This window comes from Puma concolor, chromosome C1, assembly GCF_028749965.1.
Source record: "Puma concolor isolate L17-30 chromosome C1, mPumCon1.1.hap2, whole genome shotgun sequence".
Classification (NCBI taxonomy): domain Eukaryota; kingdom Metazoa; phylum Chordata; class Mammalia; order Carnivora; family Felidae; genus Puma; species Puma concolor.
This window is the reverse complement of record NC_141674.1, coordinates 187801713-187823344: the sequence shown is the minus strand read 5'-3', so window position 1 is coordinate 187823344 and position 21632 is coordinate 187801713. Positions and strand designations below refer to the sequence as shown.

General features: G+C 35.0%; 1 protein-coding gene across 5 annotated transcripts in view; it reads right to left on the bottom strand.

The window, feature by feature from the left end:
• Positions 1 to 3181: 3181 nt before the first annotated feature.
• SGO2 (shugoshin 2) overlaps positions 3182 to 21632 on the bottom strand; it is a 69520-nt gene continuing 51069 nt past the window's right edge. For all 5 annotated transcript variants that reach the window (XM_086719224.1, XM_086719225.1, XM_086719228.1 and 2 more), the window contains 4 exons: positions 18878 to 19005; positions 14489 to 17683; positions 13375 to 13525; positions 3182 to 3506 (listed from right to left, as the gene is read on the bottom strand). In XM_086719224.1, coding sequence (XP_086575350.1) covers positions 3491 to 3506; positions 13375 to 13525; positions 14489 to 17683; positions 18878 to 19005 — 3490 coding nt within the window. In that variant the 3' untranslated portion in view covers positions 3182 to 3490. The remainder of the gene's footprint in view (positions 3507 to 13374; positions 13526 to 14488; positions 17684 to 18877; positions 19006 to 21632) is intronic.

Here is a 21632-nt window from a genome sequence, read left to right as displayed (position 1 = left end):
AGGAAAGGTCTTCTAGGAGTAGGAACTCAGATCTCAAAGATGGCTCATGGCACAGGTGGCCAGAATACCTCGAGCCTGAGGGAGTCTCCCTGAGGAGCTAGGCCTGAGGCCTGTGAAGAGTCACAGCCCAAGTAGTGTCGGTACCTCCAAGGTGGTATAATGAGGTTGGTATGCTAAACCAACTGGTGTCAAACAAACTGCTGCCCCCGAATGAATCACCATTGCTGAGGTAATGCTGAGAGGAAAAACAAGCAAATAAGGAGGAAGAAACAAGTCCTTTTTCCTTCTTTCTGATTTTGTTTCTATCACCCCTTTTTGACAGAAGCTAAAATAAGTCAGCTAGCAAAGAAAAAACGTAATTTGTACAGTTCCAGCATCACTTAGCAAGTTATAAGAGAGGTGGGCTTGGAGGTAAGAGACGACAGCTGGAACATACTAAAAATTGAGTTTTATTCCATGAAAACAAGAATGTTTCAGGATCAACAAATTAGTGAATATAGTTTGTCATATTAATATACCTAAGGAGAATAATCTTATACCCATTTTTGTGCTAATTATTAACCTACTATGTTTTAGCTTCAAATCCATGTCTCCAGTTTGTTAAGGCCAGGTCTTTGCAAACCACATTTTTCCTTTGCCAGGCTCCCTTTCAGCCTCTGGCAATAGGAGATAGAAGCAAACTGTTAAGTATGGAGGAGGAAAAAGTTTGCTGCTTCCTGTTTGCTTCTTGTTCCCATCAGTATCATCACAGAAATGGCGCACCCTGGACAACAACTGACTTCAGAAGCAACAGATGGCCTCAGTCTGCAACTTTTCCACACTATCAGACCAGTGTTGTCATAGTCATTCAGAGAAAACAGCACCAACTTGTTGCATACCTTCCCTAGAGTCCTGAAACTCTTCCTTCAAGCCTTTAAGTTTCAATAATTCTATCCTTTTCTCTTTGTTCCCCCAACCCCAAAAGGTACCTCCCCCCTAGTTACTTCCTCTGACACTTCAGTGGTCCCTTTTGCCTTTTCAGTTCTTGTTTAGTTCTCTAGTATAGGGCTAACAATTTATAAAATGATTGTGGTTTCTATCTCTTGGCTGGACCCTAACTCACAATTTCTATCAATTCCAAAAGTCACTTGACAAAAGACTCAACACTCATTTGTGATTTTTAAAGAAAGCACTCAATAAAATAATTGATAAATACTTTAATGTGATTATAAATTATATATAACAAGCTCAAAACCCAGCATCTTACTTAATAGGGTAATATCAGAGGCATTCCCATGAAAATCAGGAAGAAGACAAGGATAATTATTCTCACTACCATTAACATTTTACTTAAGGTGGCAGCCATGCAATTAAACCAAGGAAAGGCATAAGATTTGGAAGGAGAAAAAAAAGAGGTAAAGAGCTTAGTTTTCAGTCTGGAAAATACTATAAACAGTGAGAATTTAGTAATTAACATGCAGAAATCAATAATCAAGGTATATGCAAATAATTAGAAGAGAGAGAATCAAAGGGAAGATCCCATTTATATTACCAAGAGAAAGACAAAATAACTAGGCATAAATTTATTAAGAAATATGTAAAAGCTCTAGGAGGGAAATCTCAAAACTCCCCCTAAAGTCTACAGACCACGGTAGCAGGGAATAAATAGACACAAAAGAACAGACTATAAGAACAGAAAATTGAGAAATAAATTTAAGTGCACATGAAAATACAACATAAAAAAGAATGGCATTTCAAACCAGTAGTGGAAAACATGGACTTTCTATTTTTTTTTTTTTTAACATTTATTATTATTGAGAGACAGAGACAGAGCACAAGCGTGGGAGGGGCAGAGAGAGGGGGAGACACAGAATCCCAACCAGGCTTCAGGCTCTGAGCTGTCAGCACAGAACCCGACATGGGGCTTGAACCCACGAGCAGTGAGATCACGACCTGAGCCGAAGTCAGATGCTGAACCGACTGAGCCACCCAGGTGCCCTGAAAACATGGACCTTCTAATTAATGGGGGAGTCATTTGGAAAAAGGTGGAAACTTCATTCATATCTCATATAACAGGAAAAAATCCCCATGGGTCAGAAATTTGAATGTAAAATCAAAATGAAACCGTGGGTACATGTCTTTATAATCTGGAAGTAGGAGAATTGTTTCTTACTGTGACCAAATTCCACCAGCAATAAAAGTCTCATAGAAGGGAGAAAAAATAGAAAGAAACAATAGGAACAAAAATATAAGACTGGAGACTAACTCTAGGAGGTCCAAAGTCTTCAAGTAATAGTACATGAAAGAGAACAAAGACTGCTGGGTGCCAAGCTCTTAAACACTGTGTAAACCATTCCTTTAATAAGGCCTCCATTCAAACCACATTGTTGATGTTATGAGTAAGTTCTGTGAGATTTTATACTCCTACAGCAATTCCTCAAAGTTTGATCCTAGGACAGTCTGCTCTAGAATTATCTGAAATGTTTGTTAAAAATATAGGTTTCTAAGTCCACCCTTTTAGTTGTCAGATATTATGTAAGCAAGCTTTTCGATCTAGGCAGAATAGAATTTGACTAGTCATTTGAATACACTAAGCTATGTTCACTGATCTCGGATATGAATAGGATTTATTACTTTGTACTACTGGTGTAGTAAGCAATCTTTAAAATAAAGTTATAAGGGGCACCTGGGTGGCTCAGTAAGTTGAGCATCTGACTTTTGATTTCAGCTCAGGTCATGATCCCAGCCAGGGTTGTGGGATTGAGCCCCATGTTGGGCTCTATGCTGAGTGTGGAGTCTGCTTAAGATTTTTTTCTCTTTCTCTCTCTCCCCTTCTGTCCCTCTCCCCAGCTCGTGCTGTCTCAGTAAAGTAAAGTAAAGTAAAGTAAAGTAAAGTAAAGTAAAGTAAAGTAAAGTAAAGTAAAGTAAAATAAAATTAAATAAAAATAAATGAAAGTTATAAAAACCAAATTTAAAAGAACCTGAAAGGTTAAGCCCCTCAGCCAAGTCATCAGATTACATATAATGGAAATAATTCAGAAATCAACACCTAACAGGTAATTCTGAAAGTATAAGAATGAAGCGTGACAGAAAACTGGCCAGGGCAGAAGGCAACTTTTAAAATCTTCTGTGTGTTCACATGTATTGGATGGTTTAAAAACAAAACAAGATAGCTTGGTAAGCAACAAGATAACCAATGAAAAAATTTTTCACAACACATTTTATTTGGCTAAAAGGTTAACAGCTTTTGCTTAGTTAATGGCTGTTCGTTTGAAAGAGGCTTACACCAACAGGAAGATAAGTTACAGGCTGACCAAAATGATTACAGAAGTTGAACATTACAAAATAGATACTCTATGCACATACATCTAAACATAAGAATGAATAAATTAACACTCATGAAAAGGTGGGGGTAAAAAAAGCTTTCATCATGCATTTCATCTTCTTGATCCTTGTTTTGACTTGTTATGGTTTGAGAATTCAAAAAAAACCCAGATTCCATAAATTCACGTCATCTTCTCATCTTCCTGCAAAGTAGCAAAAAAGGAAGATAAACAATACTAACAACACAAAGCTAATACTTTTGCTGTGAAGCATGGAGAAAAAAATGGCTACATCATATAATTTGGAATACTCTACAATTGTGGGAATTATAAAATAGGGGTTAAGAAAAATTGACTAGCTTAGATTTTACACATTACATACTTTACTATATATTTCTTTTTTATTATTAACTTTGGCATACATAAAAGAGAATATGAAAATGTATAACTTAAAAACAATCAAATAAATGTTGATGTACCTACCACCCAGGTTAAGAACTAAAATGTTACCACACCTCAGAAGCTTCCAGTGTGCCCCTTTCTGATCACATCCCCGTCGTCCCCCAAGAAGTAACCACTGCCCTGAACTGCGTTTATCTCCTGCTTGTTCTTCTTTAGTTAACTTGTTTTTTTTCAACACCTTTATTCATTTCCAAGTCTCTCCTTCACTGAAACATTAAACAGTCTTATTTTATATTCTGTATCTAATCCTGCTATCAGTTGCTTCTGCTGGCACCTTGTTCCCTTGCATGTGTAGGGTTTACTATGAGGTAACTGCTGATTTCCCTCAGAACTTTATCTGTGGAAAATTTGTTGATGACTGAGATGAAGGAGAGCCCTAGAAAATATTTATATTTGCTTCTGACAGACAAAGGGGGCACTACAAGTCATTGACTAATACTAAATCCTCAGCTTGAGGTTTTCTGTGACTTCCAGATACTGTGATTTCCACCTGCAATGCAGGAGAGTTTGATTTTGGTTACAAATTCTCAGAAGATTTTTTTTCTCCTCAGCTCAGTACCAGAGTTATTTCCTGGGGCTTAAAAAAGCTGGTGGTAAGGTTGTTTTTAGTTTGCTCTCCTACTGAGAGTAGCTTAACTTTATTGAAGGTGATCTACTATTAGACTCTTCATTTTAACTAAACCTGAGGATATGCCTTCTGTCCTCAGCCCCATAAGGCTATGTGAATCCAATACTTAGGTTCACTTAATTAGAGAAATGCCTTTGGGCAAAAGCCAGTTTCAGAGTCCACCTACCTCTCTGGGTTCCTGCTCTCATTTAGTTTCTGATATGAACTTTCTTTTCTTCTAGCTAACAGATTTGTTCAAGGGTTTTGTTTGTTTTGTTTTTTTAATATTTTACCTAGTAATTTTATTTTTAGGTTGACCATGCACCTGGTTGGTCACATTATAAGAAGTAGAGTTGTATTTATTCTTTACATTATATATATGTTTTTTAGATAAGATGTACACGCACGGGGCCAAATTACAAAGTATAAATGGTAGATATAAAGTAGGTCTCTTTCTCTCCTTTGTACTCCTCTCCAGAGCCAATGATACCACTGCCTTGGGTAATTAGATAGAATTTAATAATTCTTTCAAAAGAGTTACCTATTCTAAATATAGCAAAATGCTGTAATGAAATAGTATTCTATTTTAATTTAGATGTACTGGGCATACAGATTATTTGGTTAATGGTTTAGCTGGTAAGTGTTTTAAAAGCAAATATCACAATAAACATTTAGTATAAATACTAAGAATGATGACAACCCAGCTGCCTTTTATTTTCTTTTTGGATTGGGCATGGCATCAGCAGGTATATATCACAGCTTCTGATAGGCTCCCAGTGAGGACAGATCCTGAATGAAACTGCTTCAATGTATTATGGAGTGACCATCATAAGCATTGAGGACAGGCGAAGCAGAAGTTATCAGGAAGGTAATACAAATACATTTTTTAAAGTCTTTATCTTTTAAGTCCCAAAGCATTGAATAAGTGAGGAGATAGAAAATCTAAGCAATGTAGGGGTAAATCTTAATGAATATACATCAAACGAATATACATCAAACTCTATACTCTGATAATAGAGAATACATATTCTTTTTCAAGTACTCACAGCACAGTTACAAAAGCAAACCCAATACCACATTATGAAAAACATATACCATGACCAAGTGAGATTTATTCCAGGAATGCAAGTTTGGTTCAATATTAGAAAACCTATTATCATACACCATGTTAATAAATCTAAGGAAATAAAGCATACTATTTTTTCATAGATACTGAAAAAGTCCTTGACACAATGCAACACTCACCCATGACTAAAACATTCAGTAGACATTGAGGGACATTTTCTTTTTCTTTTCTTTTTTTTTTTTTTTTCCAACGTTTTTTATTTATTTTTGGGACAGAGAGAGACAGAGCATGAATGGGGGAGGGGCAGAGAGAGAGGGAAACACAGAATCGGAAACAGGCTCCAGGCTCCGAGCCATCAGCCCAGAGCCTGACGCGGGGCTCGAACTCACGGACCGCGAGATTGTGACCTGGCTGAAGTCGGACGCTTAACCGACTGCGCCACCCAGGCGCCCCAGAGGGACATTTTCTTAATATCATAAATTATATATATATATATATATATATATATACACACCTTCATCCTAAAGCCATTATCTCATTTAATGGAGAGACAACAGAGGTATTTCCACTCAAGTCAGGAACAAGCAAGAATGCCCACTATTCCTGTTACTATGTCAAACTATACTTGAGGTATTAGCCAATGCCATTAAATAAGAGAAATCAATCAGAGGCATATGAATGGGTAAAGAAGTAAAATTAACTCTATTCTCAGATGATTTCATAGTACTCCTCAAGTATTCCTCTTCCACTGAGTTTTACTTGAAAGAATCAATGGGATACAGAATAAAGGAAATTTAGTTAAGTAGCAAGTTATAAACTTACACAGAATTCAACACCTTTCATACTCACAAACAATAAATACTGAGCATGATTATATATGTCTAAGTTATATGTCCATTTATAATAGCAACAAAGAAGACTACCTACAAATCAACTTAACAAGAAATGTGTAAAACCTGTATGAGGAACATTTTTAAACACTTCTAAAGGTTATACAAGAAGACTTGAATAAATAGAAAAGACATCTGTTCTTACACAGCACAACTCAATACAAAGGTTGAGTTCTCCCTAAATTAAGGTAAAAATTCAATGCAATCCCAATAAAAATACCAGCAAGCCAGACCAATCGTTTTTAACTCAGGACAATTTTGCTCCCTAGGTGACATTTTGCAACATGTAGAAATATTTTTGATTAATTTAAATGGACGGGTACTACTGACATTTACTGGGTGGAAGGCAGGGATACTGCTAAATATCTTACAGTACACAGAACAGCCTCCCACAACAAAGAAATATCTAGCTCAAAATGTCAATAGTGCTGAGGTTGAGAAACCCTGAGCTTGCCAAGCAAATACTAAAGTCTAAAGTTCTATGTAAAAATAAGCATGTAATAACACCCAAGGAAACAATGAAAAAGTATGAGAAGGCAGTAGCCTTACCAGACATTAAAACATCATATAAAGCCTCTATAGTAGACAGGTAGATCACTGCAGTAGAATAAAAAGTCCAGCATTAGACCCCCATCAAATACATACAGAAATTTAAAATGTGACATGTTTGACATCTCAAATCTTTAGGGATAAGGATGTATTTTTTAATAAATGAATGGTGCCAGTACAGATGGGTAGCCTTCAGAAAAAAGACAAAATTAGATCCATATCTTACATCTCATGCTAGAAAACAAATTCTAAATGGACTAGGGTTTTATGTAAGAAATGAAACAATATAAATACTAGAAGAAAATATGGATGAATTCCCCTTTAATCATGGTAGAGGGAAAGACTTTCTAACTATGACTTAAAATTCAAAAAGAATGAAAGAAAAGATTGACAAAAATGACTATATAAAAATTTAAAATGTTTACATGATTAAAAATATAAAGTGAAAAAATAAATGTTAAACTAAAAAAAAATACTGGCTACACATACTACAAGGGCTAATATCCCTAATACATAAAGAATTCTTAATAACTGAGGGACAAAAGACCAGAAACACAATGAAAAACCAAAAAGTTATGAACAGACTAAAAGATTATATAATGACCCCCAAGCATGAGAAAAGCATTTAAATTCACTTACAGAGAAAGGCAAATAAAACAACACCAAGATACCATTTCTCGCTTATCAGAGTAGCAAAAATTTTTAAATATGACAATATATTACATATGATTACAATGTGGGGCAACAGTGCCATAGGCTGCAGCTGGTAATGCAAATTGGTACTAGCTTCTGGAAGGAAGTGTGGCAAGACCTAACAAAACTACATGTGTTCATTTTTCACCCCTGCAATCCCACATTTAGGACTTTACCTTGAAGATACACTTCCAACAATATGAAAAGATATATGCACAGATTATTCAATGTAGTATTACTTATAATGGCAAAATATTGAAAACAACCTAAATGTGCTATAAAGGAATGTTACTGCATGACTATAGTATATCTATACACAATTAAGTATTATACAGTTGTAAAAAAAGGATAAGGAAAATCTCTACAAATTGACAGGGAATGATTTTCAGAATACACTGTTAAATGAAAAACAGCAAAGCCCAACAGAGTAGCTATAGTATGCTACCTTTATGTAAGAAAAAGGGGAATATAAATGGATCTATATTTCTTTAGGAAGGATAAGCCAGAAACTAAAGAAACTGGTTACCCCTAGGAGGAGGTGTATAGAAAAAATAGGATAGAAAGAGAGGGTAATGGGAATAGGGTAGATGAGATAAAGTAGTTGACATTCTCTGCGTATACCATTTTTTTCTCTCTTTTTTTATATCCATTCATTTATTCTGGTTTATACTCAACCACCTGAGCCACCAAGGCACACTTCTGCATACACATTTTGAATAGCTTTGATTTGTATAAACCAAATATTTCACATACCTCAAGGTAAACAACAAAACCTACCAAGAAACAGAAGAAAATGGAATACCAACAATAACAAATGTACCTAAATAAATTACAAGTGAATAACATAACTACTTTGGAATGGTGTTATGGTAAGGAAAAGAACTAAACCATGACAAAAAGAACCAAATCTAAGTGTTATAATCTAGTTAGTAAATATGTTTCTCACAGGGATAGGAGTCAGCAATTCTGAAACTACTTTATGTGTATGCTACAAATGAAAAAATAAGGAAACGTATTATAGATAATGAAAGCCATGCTTCTTGCTGATGAAGAAATCATGAATAAGCAAAGCTAAAATGAACCCTGTGGTGTTGAACTGGAATCAGAGATAACAATATAAACTCATTGTTTTTACTACATATACAAATAGAAAAATATGAAAGTGTGTATATGTAGGGATTAGCATACATACATACATTTCCTAGCTCTGTCTGCTGAGAGGGCCTAACAGCAATGACCCCTGTGGTAACCAGCCTCTAAGAAGATCCCTCCCAACACACTCATAATGATGTTCATGCCTTTGGGTTAACTCCCTCTCTTTAAGGAACTGTGACTCGCATTTAACCAATATGGCAAAGGTGATGGGATGTCTCACTTCTAAGATGACATTTCACCATATAATACTCTGTTTGCTAAAGGATTTGCTCTACAGACTCTAGTTAGCTTTGAAATAAGGAACCATTTTGGGAGGCCATTTGGCAAGGAGCTGAGAGTGGCCTCTAGGAGTTGAGGACAGCCTCCAGCCAACAGCATGAAGCTGGGGCCCTCTGTCCCATAACTACAAGGAAATAAATTTTGCCAACAATCTGTGTGACCTTGAAAGCAGATTCTCCCACAGTGGAGCTTCCAGATGAGAACCATCTTGGAAAACATCTTAATTACAGCTTTGTGAGACATTAAGTAGAGCACCCAATTAAGCCAGTCCAGCTTCCTGGTCCACAGAAACTGAGAGTAATAAATGTATGTTGTTTTAGGCTACTAGGTTTATGGTAACACTGTTATGCAGTAATATAGCCAACTAATGCAACACAATATAAATATTAAAAGTACCCAGTGCCCAGATCATGGTTTCTAAATAAAATTCTTCAATCAAAGGAAACAGGATCTTTGAAAATGTGTCTGATTTGGGAGTTGGGGTAGGAAAAACACTAAGATGACCCTCGAACATCTTGTGTCAGAAAGGAAGGAAGCGCTCAAAATATAGTATGGTCTTGTTAAAAGAACACAGAAGGAAGCCACCATAAAGGAAATCCTAATAGCCAAGCTGGAATTATCTGAGCAATAAAATAACTATTGATAGTATTAGATTTTAACTTACAGAATAAGCATCTATGAGTCAACAGTGATATAAATAAATGAGAGAGAAAGAACAGCTTTTCCTTACAGAATTCCAATAAATGTAGAAGGAAAGAGGGAGACAGAAAACCACTATTAGGAAGAAATAGAACTGTTGTAGGCAAGATCCATCAATGGATGCTAAAATTAGTGGGTGAAAGTTTGAGGAAAAACAGGATGCACAGATTTCAAAGCAACTTCTCCAATGTTCATCACTGACAAAGGAAAAGATAGTAACTTTATAGTGGAAAAAAAAAAACAACCCAGCAGACACCTCCTCAATCAAGTGATCAAGGTTAACATTACGGAGACAAACCGACACGATGAACCCCCTTCATATGATGCAATGAGGACACACCATTTCTGCAGAATTCTTGCCCAAAATGCAAAACTGCATTGTAATCATGAGAAAACAAAAGACAAACCAAACTAAGGGATATTCTACAAAATAACTGACCACTAGTCTTCAAATTGTCAAAGTCATAAAAGGAAAAGGAAGGAATAAGGAACTGTCATAGGCTGGAGGAGGCTAAGGAAAAACAACAACTATATGCAAGGTAAGATCCTGGATTCTAAAACAGCAAAGGATGATAATGGACAGCTATCGTTTACAGTTGACAATAATGTGCCAATGCTAATTTTCTAATTTAGATCATTGTACTGTGTTAAAATTAAGCAAAGCTGGGTGAGGAACCTCTATGCTATTTTTATAACTCTTTGATAAACCTAAAATTAGTTCAAAATAAAAAAGTGTAACTTGCAACTCAGTAACAAAAATGATAACCCAATTGAAAAAAAGGGAGAAAGATCTGAATACATTTTTCTTTGAAGAAGATATACAAATGGCCAATAAACACATGAAAAGATGCTCAACATCATTATTCATCAGAGAAATACAAATCAAAACTATTACATGCCACTACTTTACACTCATTATTATGGTTAGAATCATCAAAAAACAAATAACAAGTGTGCAGGCAAGGAAATTGAGAAATCAGAATCCTCATACATCGCTGGTGATAATGTGAATAAAATGGTGCAGCAGCTTTGCAAAACAGTCAGCAGTCCTCAAATGATTAAGCAGAGTTATCATATGAGCCAGGAATTCCATAACTAGGCATATACCCAAGAGAAACCAAAACATATGTAGACACAAAAACTTGCAAATGATCTTTATAGCAAGATTATTCATAATAACCAAAAGATGGAAACAAACAAATGTCCATCAAGAGACAAGTGAATAAATAAAATGTGTTATTATCTATATGATAGATTATTATTCAGTCCTAGAAAGAAATGAAATACTGATACATGCTATGACAATGGATAAAACCTGAAAACATTATGCCAAATGTAAGAAGCCAGTCACAAAGACCACATATTATGATTCCATTCGTATGAAATATTCATAAGAGGGAAATCTACTGAGATAGGCAGTAGGTGAATGGTCACCTAGGGCTGGGGGGTATGGGAATATTGGGTAATGGCATGGGGTTTCTTTTTGAGATGAAGAAATGTTCTAAATTGTGGTAATGGTATGCATATCTGTGAATATACTAAAAAAACACTTAAGTATATACTTTTTTTAAAGTTTATTTATTTCGAGAAAGAGAGGGAGAGCGCACATGAGCATTGGGGAGGGGCAGAGAGAGAGGGAGAGAGAGAATACCAAGCAGGCTCTGTGCTATCAACACAAAGCCAGACATGGGGCTGGATCCCACAAACCGTGAGATCAAGAGGCAGATGCTTAACCAACTGAGCCACCCAGGTAGCCCTGAAGTATACACTTTAAATGTTGATATGGATGGTGTGTGAAATATAACTCGATAAAGTAGTTTTATTTAAAAAACGCTTTGATCCTTTATTTCACTTTTGTTTCTCTTCTACCATAACTCCTTTGTATTGCTACCATGTGCTGGTTGTCTTAAAATACCTGTCAGAACCATCAACAGTTTTCATTTATAAAAGAAGCAAACATTGAAACAATGCAAAGGACAAGAACATTTAAGACTACTTTTCTCTTTTTGAAAATATGATCCCAAATATGATCAGGTTCTGCAAAACAAGCTACTTCATTTACCCTTTTTTTTTTTAATTTTTTTTAACGTTTATTTATTTTTGAGACAGAGAGAGACAGAGCATGAACGGGGGAGGGTCAGAGAGAGGGAGACACAGAATCGGAAACAGGCTCCAGGCTCCAAGCTGTCAGCATAGAGCCCGACGCAGGGCTCGAACTCACAGACCGCGAGATCATGACCTGAGCCGAAGTCGGCCGCTCAACCAACTGAGCCACCCAGGGGCCCCTTCATTTACCCTTTTAAAAAAAATGAGGGGCGCCTGGATGGTTCAGTTGGTTAAGCATCAGACTTGATTTTGGCTCAGGTCATGATCTCACAGTTTGTTGAGTTTGAGCCCCACATCGGGCTCTGTGCTGAGAGCGCAGAGTCTGCTTGGGATTCTCTCTCCCTCTCTCTCTGCCCCTCCCCTGTTCATTCTCTCTCTCTCTCTCCAAAATAAACAAACATTTAAAAAAAAATTTTTAAGTGAGATTTTCAATAAAATACACGTACAAGGCATCTGGACATTTTTTGAGATAATTAAGGGAATTTGAATAGGGATTGGTAATTAGATGACAGTAAGAGATTGTTGATAATTCATATTGATAATTGATGTGATCATGGTTTTCTAGTTTTGTTAAGAAGTTTGTTAAGAAGTTCCTTTTTTTAAGAGAGATATATATAGAAGTGCTTTTGTAATAAATGACTCAATATTAAGGATTTGCTTTAAAAATACTATAACAGGGGTGCCTGGGTGTCTCAGTTGGTTAAGCATCCAACTTCAGCTCAGGCTCAGCCATGATCTCATGGCTTGAGCCCTACATTCGGCTCTGTGCTGACAGCTCAGAGCCTGGAGCCTGCTTTGGATTCTGTGTCTTCCTCTCTCTGCCCCAACTTGTGTTCACTCGTTCTCCCTCTCTCTCAAAAACAAATAAAAACATAAAAAAAAAAAAATACTACAACAAAAAAGGACAGACGAAATAAATAAGGCAAAATATTGATAACTATTGAAGCTGAGTGATGTATAAATAGGAGGTGTACTTGTTCTCTTTGTTGGGGAAATTTGATATTTTTTAAATTTTTTTTTAACGTTTATTTATTTTTGAGAGAGAGAGACAGAGCATGAACGGGGGAGGGTCAGAGAAAGGGAGACACAGAATCTGAAACAGGCTCCAGGGTCTGAGCTATCAACACAGAGCCTGACGCGGGGCTCAAACTCACGGACTGTGAGATCATGACCTGAGCTGAAGTCGGATGCTTTACTGACTGAGCCACCCAGGCACCCCAGAAATTTGATATTTTTAAAAAGAAAGAAGACTATTAGTCTTTAAGGCCAAAGAACAAATAAAGCCACTTTCAATTTTTCTAGGGAACAAGGTAGAAAACTAATGAAGATAACAGACATGGAAATAGTGCTATGCAAATCACAGACAGCAGTTTTTTACAAAGCCTGTTCAAAGAATAAAAGAAGATGTTTCTTCAAATCTCATCTAGATCATTACTGTGGTTGTCATATATCAAAAATCTACTGATATTCAGAAGTGTTCAAATACAATTCAGGCAGGAATTTCTTTTAAAGCATATATTTTATATTATCATACTGAAATCACTTTAATATCACTGAAATACTTACCTTTTGAGATTTGGCTCTTTTAAATAGAGAGGAGTACACCTTCTTCTTCGGCTTGGTAGCTCTAAAGATGGATTTTCTGACTTATTTTCAGCGTTAGCAGTGTTATTTGAAATAAAACTGGTATTTGTCAAGTCCTGCAGTGTTCTACCACCTGAAAAGAATATTATTTTCACTATAAGCATAGAGAGAGAGATACGGGATATCTCCCATATAGAAATAGATATGGGATATTTGTGGTTTGCAAATAGCTGACAGCAAATTTTTAAACTTAACAATCATCAAGTTGTAATTTTAAATATTATAATAGTAGCACTGAAATTATTTATAAATCAGGTGTTTTTTCCAGCAATGAGAGGAAAAGAGATTTAATATTTTAAGCAAAGTATCAAACTATATTTTATTCTGAAACCACATATAGGCTGATAAAAATTTTTCACAAGTCACAAGTCTTGATTCACAGAATCATACAAATTACTGCACATTCATTCAACATTTGTTATCGATTGTTTACTCTGCGAAAGGCACCACGAGGAATATAGAGATGAAAGATGACTCACCAATCCTCTATAATGGCCTGCAACTCAAACTTTTGCACTTCATCTGCTTCAATATTCCTTCTATCTGGAATAGCTTTATACACCAAAATCCTGGTGTTCTCAAACTTGAGAAGGTATCTGCACCCCCATGTTCATAGAGGCATTATTTACAATAGCCAAGATATGTCCATTGATGGATGAATGGATAAAGAAGTTGGGTGTGTGCATGTATGTGTGTGCATACACACACACACACACACAAATATATAGAACATATATACTCTATTTGCATAGAACATATATATACACGCTATGAATATTTTTCACCCATAAAAAATGAGGAAATCCTACCATTTGAAACAATACCAAAAAAAAAAAAATACAGAAGGATCTTGAAGGCATTATGCTAAGTGAAATAAGTCACACACACAAAACAAATACTGTATATTGTTTCTATAGATCAGCTACACAGTCAAATATTATTTTAAACTCCATAAAAATATCAGGACATACTTTACTGGTTAAATGAAAAAAGAAAATACACTTTTAAAACTTGATCACTTCAGCTTTTGACCTACCTATTTCTGATTTTTGTGTTCTCTGGTTGACTTTGAATTTCATCCCTTTCATCTTCTCATGTACATCATCTGTTACTTGAAAGATTGGTGAGCTCTCCAGGGCAAAACTTTCTTTTATTATCAGATTTTTACTAGAAGAAATACTTAGAGGTACTGAATCCCGAGGAACACTGTTAAAGGAAGAATCTTGTATGTTAGGTGAATATACCTGAGACAAAGATTCAAATGCCTTTGTGTAAAAGTCTGGCTTCATTTTGACAACTTTCTCATTTTCCAAAATTTTTTCCTCATTAGCCTGTTCAGATTCAACTGATATTCCCCGATCAGTGTCAGATATTACCTGCATTACTTCATGGTTATCTGAAGAAGGATAGATGAAGATCTTCCTTTTCTTTGATTTAGATGCCGTTTTGTTAACTTTTCTAACCTGGCACTCTCCTTCTTTTATCACTTCCACAAAGGGAATGTTTTTCTTTTTTTCATTCAGAGTTGTAGTTCTTTCCTTTGGATTCTGCTGCTTACCAGGATCAGAATCTGCTTCATTAGTAATAGATTTTAAACCTGATTCTGAGACAGATGTCTGTAAAGAATCTGCTAACTGCAAAATAGATTTTTTACCTTTGGCCAAAATCGTTGTCTTTCCTGAAGATTCTTTCCCATGCTTTTTAACTAGTTTGTAAAGATTTGAAATTTGATCACAGTTTTCCTTTTCATGGCTATCAATTTCCATAGAGTACCCACTGATAATACCTTGGCATTCAAGTATTTGTTTAGATTTATTTACTTGAAAATCCAGACCATTTATATAGCTTTCTTGATCATGCACATCTTTATCATTATCCCCATATATGGGGCACCTTTCAGAAATTATTTCTGTCTTCTGATTTACTTTCTGCCTAAGTTTCTTATTTATTTTTGATTCATTCTGTTGAGCAGGTCGCATATCAGTGACATACTTTTTCAAATCCAACACATTCTGTGTCTCATAATCATACAAATTTCCATTATTTTGTGTGGAAAGATAAGCTGTTTGTAATTCACTTGTGACTTCTAGGTTTTCATAAATAGTTTCTTTATCTGTTTGGGATAGGGAAAAGAAGTTACCTTCTTCTGGGTCATGCACGCCTTTTTTTTTTAACTCATTTACTCGGTTCATTTCTAAAATTATTTCTGTCTTCTGATTTACTTTCTGTCTGAGCCTCTTATTTATTTTTGATTCATTTTGCTTTGCAAGTGGCATATCGGTAACATGTTTTTTCACCCCCAAAATGTTTTGAGTCTCATGACATAGGTTCCTATTACCTTCAGTGGAAGGATCAGCTATCTGAAATTCATTTAAGTCTTCTGGGTTTTCAGGGATGGTTTCTTTTTCCTTTTGGGTTACAGAAAGTAAGTTATCTTTTTCTGGGTCATGTATGTCTTTGTCATTATTCTCATATACTTGGTTGATTTCAGAAATTATTTCTGTCTTCCGACACACCTTTTGCCTAAGCTTCTTATCTATTTTTGATTCATTTTGACAAGTAGGTTGCATATCACGGATATGCTTTTTCACTCCTAGAACATTTTGAGTCTCATAATCGTATAGTTTTCTACTATCTTTGGTAGAAAGGGCAGGTGTTTGGAACTCACTTGGGTCTTTTAGATTTTCAGGGACGATTTCTTTATCTTTCTGGGTTAGGAAGAAAGAATTACCCTTTTCTGGGCAATACACATTTTTGCCATTATCTAAATGATTCATTTCAGAAATTATTTCTGTCTTCCGATTTACTTTCTGCCTGAGATTCTTATTAACTTTTGATTCATTTTGCTGAACAGGGTACACATTAGTGATCTGCTTTTGCATATCCAACACATTTTGGATCTCACAATCATACAGGTTTCCATTATCAATGGTGGAAACAGCAGGTTTTTGAAACTCATCTGAAACTTTTAGGTTTCCAGACATGGTTTCTTTATCCTCTTGGGTTTGGAAGGAAAAGTTACCTTTTTCTGGGCCATACACATCTTTACCACTATCCCCATATACTTGGTTTGATTCAGAAATTATTTCTGTCCTCCGATTTACTTTCTGCCTAAGCTTCTCATTTATTTTTGATTGATGTTGCTGAGTAGGTTGCTTATCAGTGACATGCTTTTTCAAATACGACATATTCTGGGTCTTATAATCACATAAACTCCCATTATCTTTGGTGGAAAGATGGGCTGTTTGAAATTCACTTGTGACTTCTAGGTTTTCAGAAGTGGTTTCATTATTTTTTTGGTTTGGGAATAAGTTACCTTTTTCTAACTTATGAATCACAAATGTCTGTCTAGAAGCTTTACTTTTATGATAAGCTACAGAACTCTGACCCATATCAAATTTACTCTCCTGCTGGAATTTATCTGAACTTTGGGAGAAAGAGTTGGTTTCCTCTTGTTCATTTGTTACATGTATTCTCTTCTTTTTTTTATTATGCTGTATACTTTCTCTGTCATCTTGATCAAAGCCATTATGAAGGGTTACTTCCTTCAGTATGTTCAACTGAGTCAGCTGCTCATCACTGAAAATAAAATTTGGATCTTCTGAATTCCCTTTGCCATCCACAACAACTGATTTTTCTTCTGGTCCATTTTCAATCTTTTCCTCAATATCAATATCTGAACTATTTTTAAATTGTCTCTTAGATCTTTCTCTCTTTTTTTCAGAACTTGAATCTTTCACTTTTCTGAAAGTTTTTATTTCACAATCATTTGATTTTTTATCACTTCTATTTTTAGCGCCTGTTGAAACTGTAACAATTTTGCTTACTTCACCAGCAGTTAAATCCATGTCAGCATCATATACAGTTTTCTGCAATTGATAGTCATCACTACCCTGAAATGGATTCATGTACTCTGCAGCTGGTTCACTTGTAGACTCAGATGAGTCAGGAAGGCACTGTATGTTTCTCTGCATTTTGATATTTGTTTCATTAGTACAATCATTTATCTCATGCCAATTAAATTCTCGACTTGAAATCTGTTGTTGACCTAAATCCATCACATGAAGACTGTCAGTAGAAGGATTATTTGATTCCCAAGATGATACACGTTTTTTCCTTTCAGTTATATTACTAGGAGATGGTTTCTCCTTTCTGTGGCTGATTGACTGGGCATTTCTAATCTCACTCATTAGAGAATTCTTGGAACTTTGGTCTGAGTGGAAATGATTTTCTATAAAATAAGAGGAAAGAAAATTCAGAAATAAGTAATGGCAAGGAATTTGTTATTTTAAACAAATTAGATTAAATATCAAACTGTTTCACAGAGAGGATTTCTGACAATATGTTCTGTTCAGATACTATAAAGAATCTACACTAATGAAAATAAAGTAGAAATGATCAGAGTATTCACAAGTCATTACATTTGTATCTATGGAAAATATATACTTAGAATTCACTCTATCTTGGCCCCAACAGTACTGGGGAATATAGCTGATAACAGAGCCATTAGCATGTATTTCTAAAATGGGAGGAGGCCAGCAAATGAACCCAAATAAAAGTGATAACTCTGATAAGGATTACTATCAAAAGGCTATCAGCAGGCAGCTAATATTTATATAAATATTTATGTGAAAATGTATGTGTATATATATATATATACATATACATGTATATATATACATGTATATGTATATATATATATATACACACACACACACACACACACACACACACACACACATCAATTTTTATAAAGGAAAAACAATTCTAAGTTCTAAATGAAATATACTTATGGTTCTATAATCCAATCTGTAAATCTATGACAAATACATAAGCCAGACTCCACTGAAGGATTATTATTTTAGAAATAACCACATAAATAAAACATAAGTGTCATCATTTTCTCTGGCTCAACCATTTTCCAGGCCCAAGTTTTTGTTTTGACTATGATCTTGAAAAAGTCACTAAATCTATCTAGACCTCCAGTTTTATTGTCTATGAAAAGGAGAGATGAAACTAAAGAAATATATGGTATCTTTCAATTCATAAGCTAATAAGATACCAGGAAAAGCTCTTCAGGATGATTCATTTCTAAATATTGCTTGCAGAATAACAGTATTAGGCCACCGTGGATCTGACATTTGTCAGCATGTTTCCTTAAAAATTAAATTTTTCACCAGCAGTTTTAAATGGTAGAAGTTAGCATATCTATAACATAAGAGGGTCCAACTTATTAACTGCATATACACCTTGGGCCTCAAGAAAAAAAATCCGATGAATGTAACTTTTTAATACTGATATTCAAAATTAATACTGATATTCATCTTTGGGAAGCATAGCAATAGAAGAAATATGTCTGAATCATCTAAACCACACATATGATGATTATTTTCTTTAAGAAATAATAATTCCAAGTTATACTGACTTGATAAAGATTGTCTTGTTGATACTGAAAAGGGAATATCAGGTGATGTCTTTGCTATAATATTGTCATCATATTGTATTTTGTCTTTATCATCATCATCATCATCATCATTTGAAGTTAATGGAACCCTAAAGGCAAGTGGAAATGAATGAAGAATTTTGTATTTTATAAACATTATTTAAAAAATTACATGGATAGTTCTTTTTTATATTCTATTTATTTAAGATCCAACCATAAACCCACTCTGGTATCTCTCTGTGTTCAATGAAGACAACTATAGGTAGGAAAGAGATAGTTTCTAATAGTATAGAACAGGAATGCTTCTTACTCCCAGAGCCCCAGCGGCCTCAAAAAGAAATAATTGATATAATCACTGGTTGGCCATTTAGGATAATACTAATTAAATGAATAAAGTTCAGACATACTTACAAATACTCAATCATATGTAATATTTGTTTTCTTACAATTAATTTTATGGAATACCCAAAACTCTTTCTCTAGTTTCAAAGAAGTACAATTATATGTAAAGTTATGTGTGAACTAAAGTTAGCTATGTTTCCAAAAGGCATCCATGTAAACTAGAGCCATATTCCTAGAGTAGTTAGTTAAATGTAGTTGGGGGTGGAGGGAAGACAGTAACCTACAGAAATAATTTGAAAAACTGACCTTGAGTTCAAAGAATGAGGATTAATATCCTCCAACAATAAAGACTTTGCCTTGAATGCCAAACAAATCATAGATATTTAAAAATTATTGACAATAATAAGAATAAATATTGACAAATATTTGTTAAAAATTTAAAAGCAACAAATAAAATAGCCATTGGGAAGTAATTTCTATGCCACTTGAAAAAACAAGTCAACAAAAATAAACAGAGAGGAGAGAGGTTCTGCTTCTGGTAATGGCTGAATAGCTATTTTTAAGTCAACTCTATCAAACATAATGACTATAAATTCTGGATAAAATATTTTTAAAAAATGGGGTGCCTGGGTGGCTCAGTCAGTTAAGTGTCTGACTCTTCATCTTGGCTCAGGTCATGATCTCACAGTTGGTGAGTTTAAGCCGTGATTTGGGCTTGTCAGCTCAGATCCTGCTTGGGATTCTGTCTTCCACTCTTTGCCCCTCCCTCTCTTTCTCTCTCTCAAAAATAAACATTTTAAAAATATGTACATTTTTAAAAACAACCTGAAGTAACTGGAAAGTAAACAAAAAGGACTTAAAAAAAGATGAGCTTACAACCTCAGCCAGTGCCACATTTTTAAAAAGTTAGAAGTCTACATTCTTATTGATTCAAGGTCAAAATTAGGGATAATTATGACAGCTGCAAAATGTGTGTGATGGGGGAAATAACAGATGAGATAGAGAGGGGAAGGCCAAATTTTGTGTGTAAACTGCCCCCCCCCCCAATCTCTGGCTGACCCATAAATCACAAATATGTGAAGAAGATTCCAAACAACCCCGCTAAGGATAAATGAACTGAAATGAGATTTCATATGTTGCCCCTCACAGGGAAATAATAAATTTGAGTTCAGACAAGGTAACTGCCTAAAATAAAAACATCAAACTTGTTGGAGGAAAACACCTGAATCCAGACTTTCTACAACACAGGATTTACAATATCCAGAATACAATCCAATATTATTCAAAATATAAAGCAACAGGAAAAAGTATTCAAATTCAAGAGAAAAAGATAACCGACAGAATGATCCTGATATAAAATGATCATGAAAATATGCTCATTATGCAAATATTCTCAGTATCATTAATCATTAGGGAAATCCAAATCAAAACCACAATGAAATACCACTTCATACCCACTACAATGGCTGTAATCAAAAGGACTGGTAATAACAAGTGTTGGTGAGGATGTAAAGAAATTGGGTTCCTAATACTTTGCTGATAGAAATGTAAAACAATGCAGCAGCTTTGGCAAACAGTTTGGTGGTTCCTCCAAAAGTTAAACATACAGTTATTATAGGACTCAGCAATTCTACTTGTAGGCATAAGCTGAAAACTATGTCCACACAAAAACTTTTGTATGAATAGTCATAGTACCATTGCTCATAATAGCCAAAAAGTAACAACAGCACAAATGTTCATTAACTGATGAATGGGTAAACAAAATATGGTAGATGCAAACAACTGAAAATTATTCTGTCATAAAAATGAATGAAGTACTAATACATGCTACAACATGGATGAAACTTGAAAATATATGCTAAGTGAAGGAGGCCAGACACAAAAGGCCACATATTGTGTGATTCCATTGATATGAAATGTCCAAAACAGGCAAATCCATAGAGACAGACAAAAAACAGATAAGTGGTTGCCAGGGGCTGGAGAAGAGGAGAATGGGAAGTGACTGTTGATGGATACAGGCTTTCTTTCTGATGTAATGAAAATATTCTGGAATTACACAGTGGTGAGGATTGCAAATTTTGTGAATATATTAAAATCCCCTGTGGGGCGCCTGGGGGCTCAGTTGGTTAAGCATCCAACTCTTGATTTTGGCTCAGGTTACAATCTCCCAGTCATGAGATCAAGCCCCACGTTAGGCTTTGTGTGGAGTGTGGAGCTGGCTTAAGATTCTGTCTCTCCCCTGTGCTTGCTCTCTAAATCAATCAATCAACCAATCAATCAATCAATCAGTCAAATCCACTGTACTATACACTTTAAAAGGGTGTATTTCCACTTATGGAAAACTTTGTTATGTGAACTATACCTCAATTTTAAAAAATAAGTAGAAGAAAGGAAA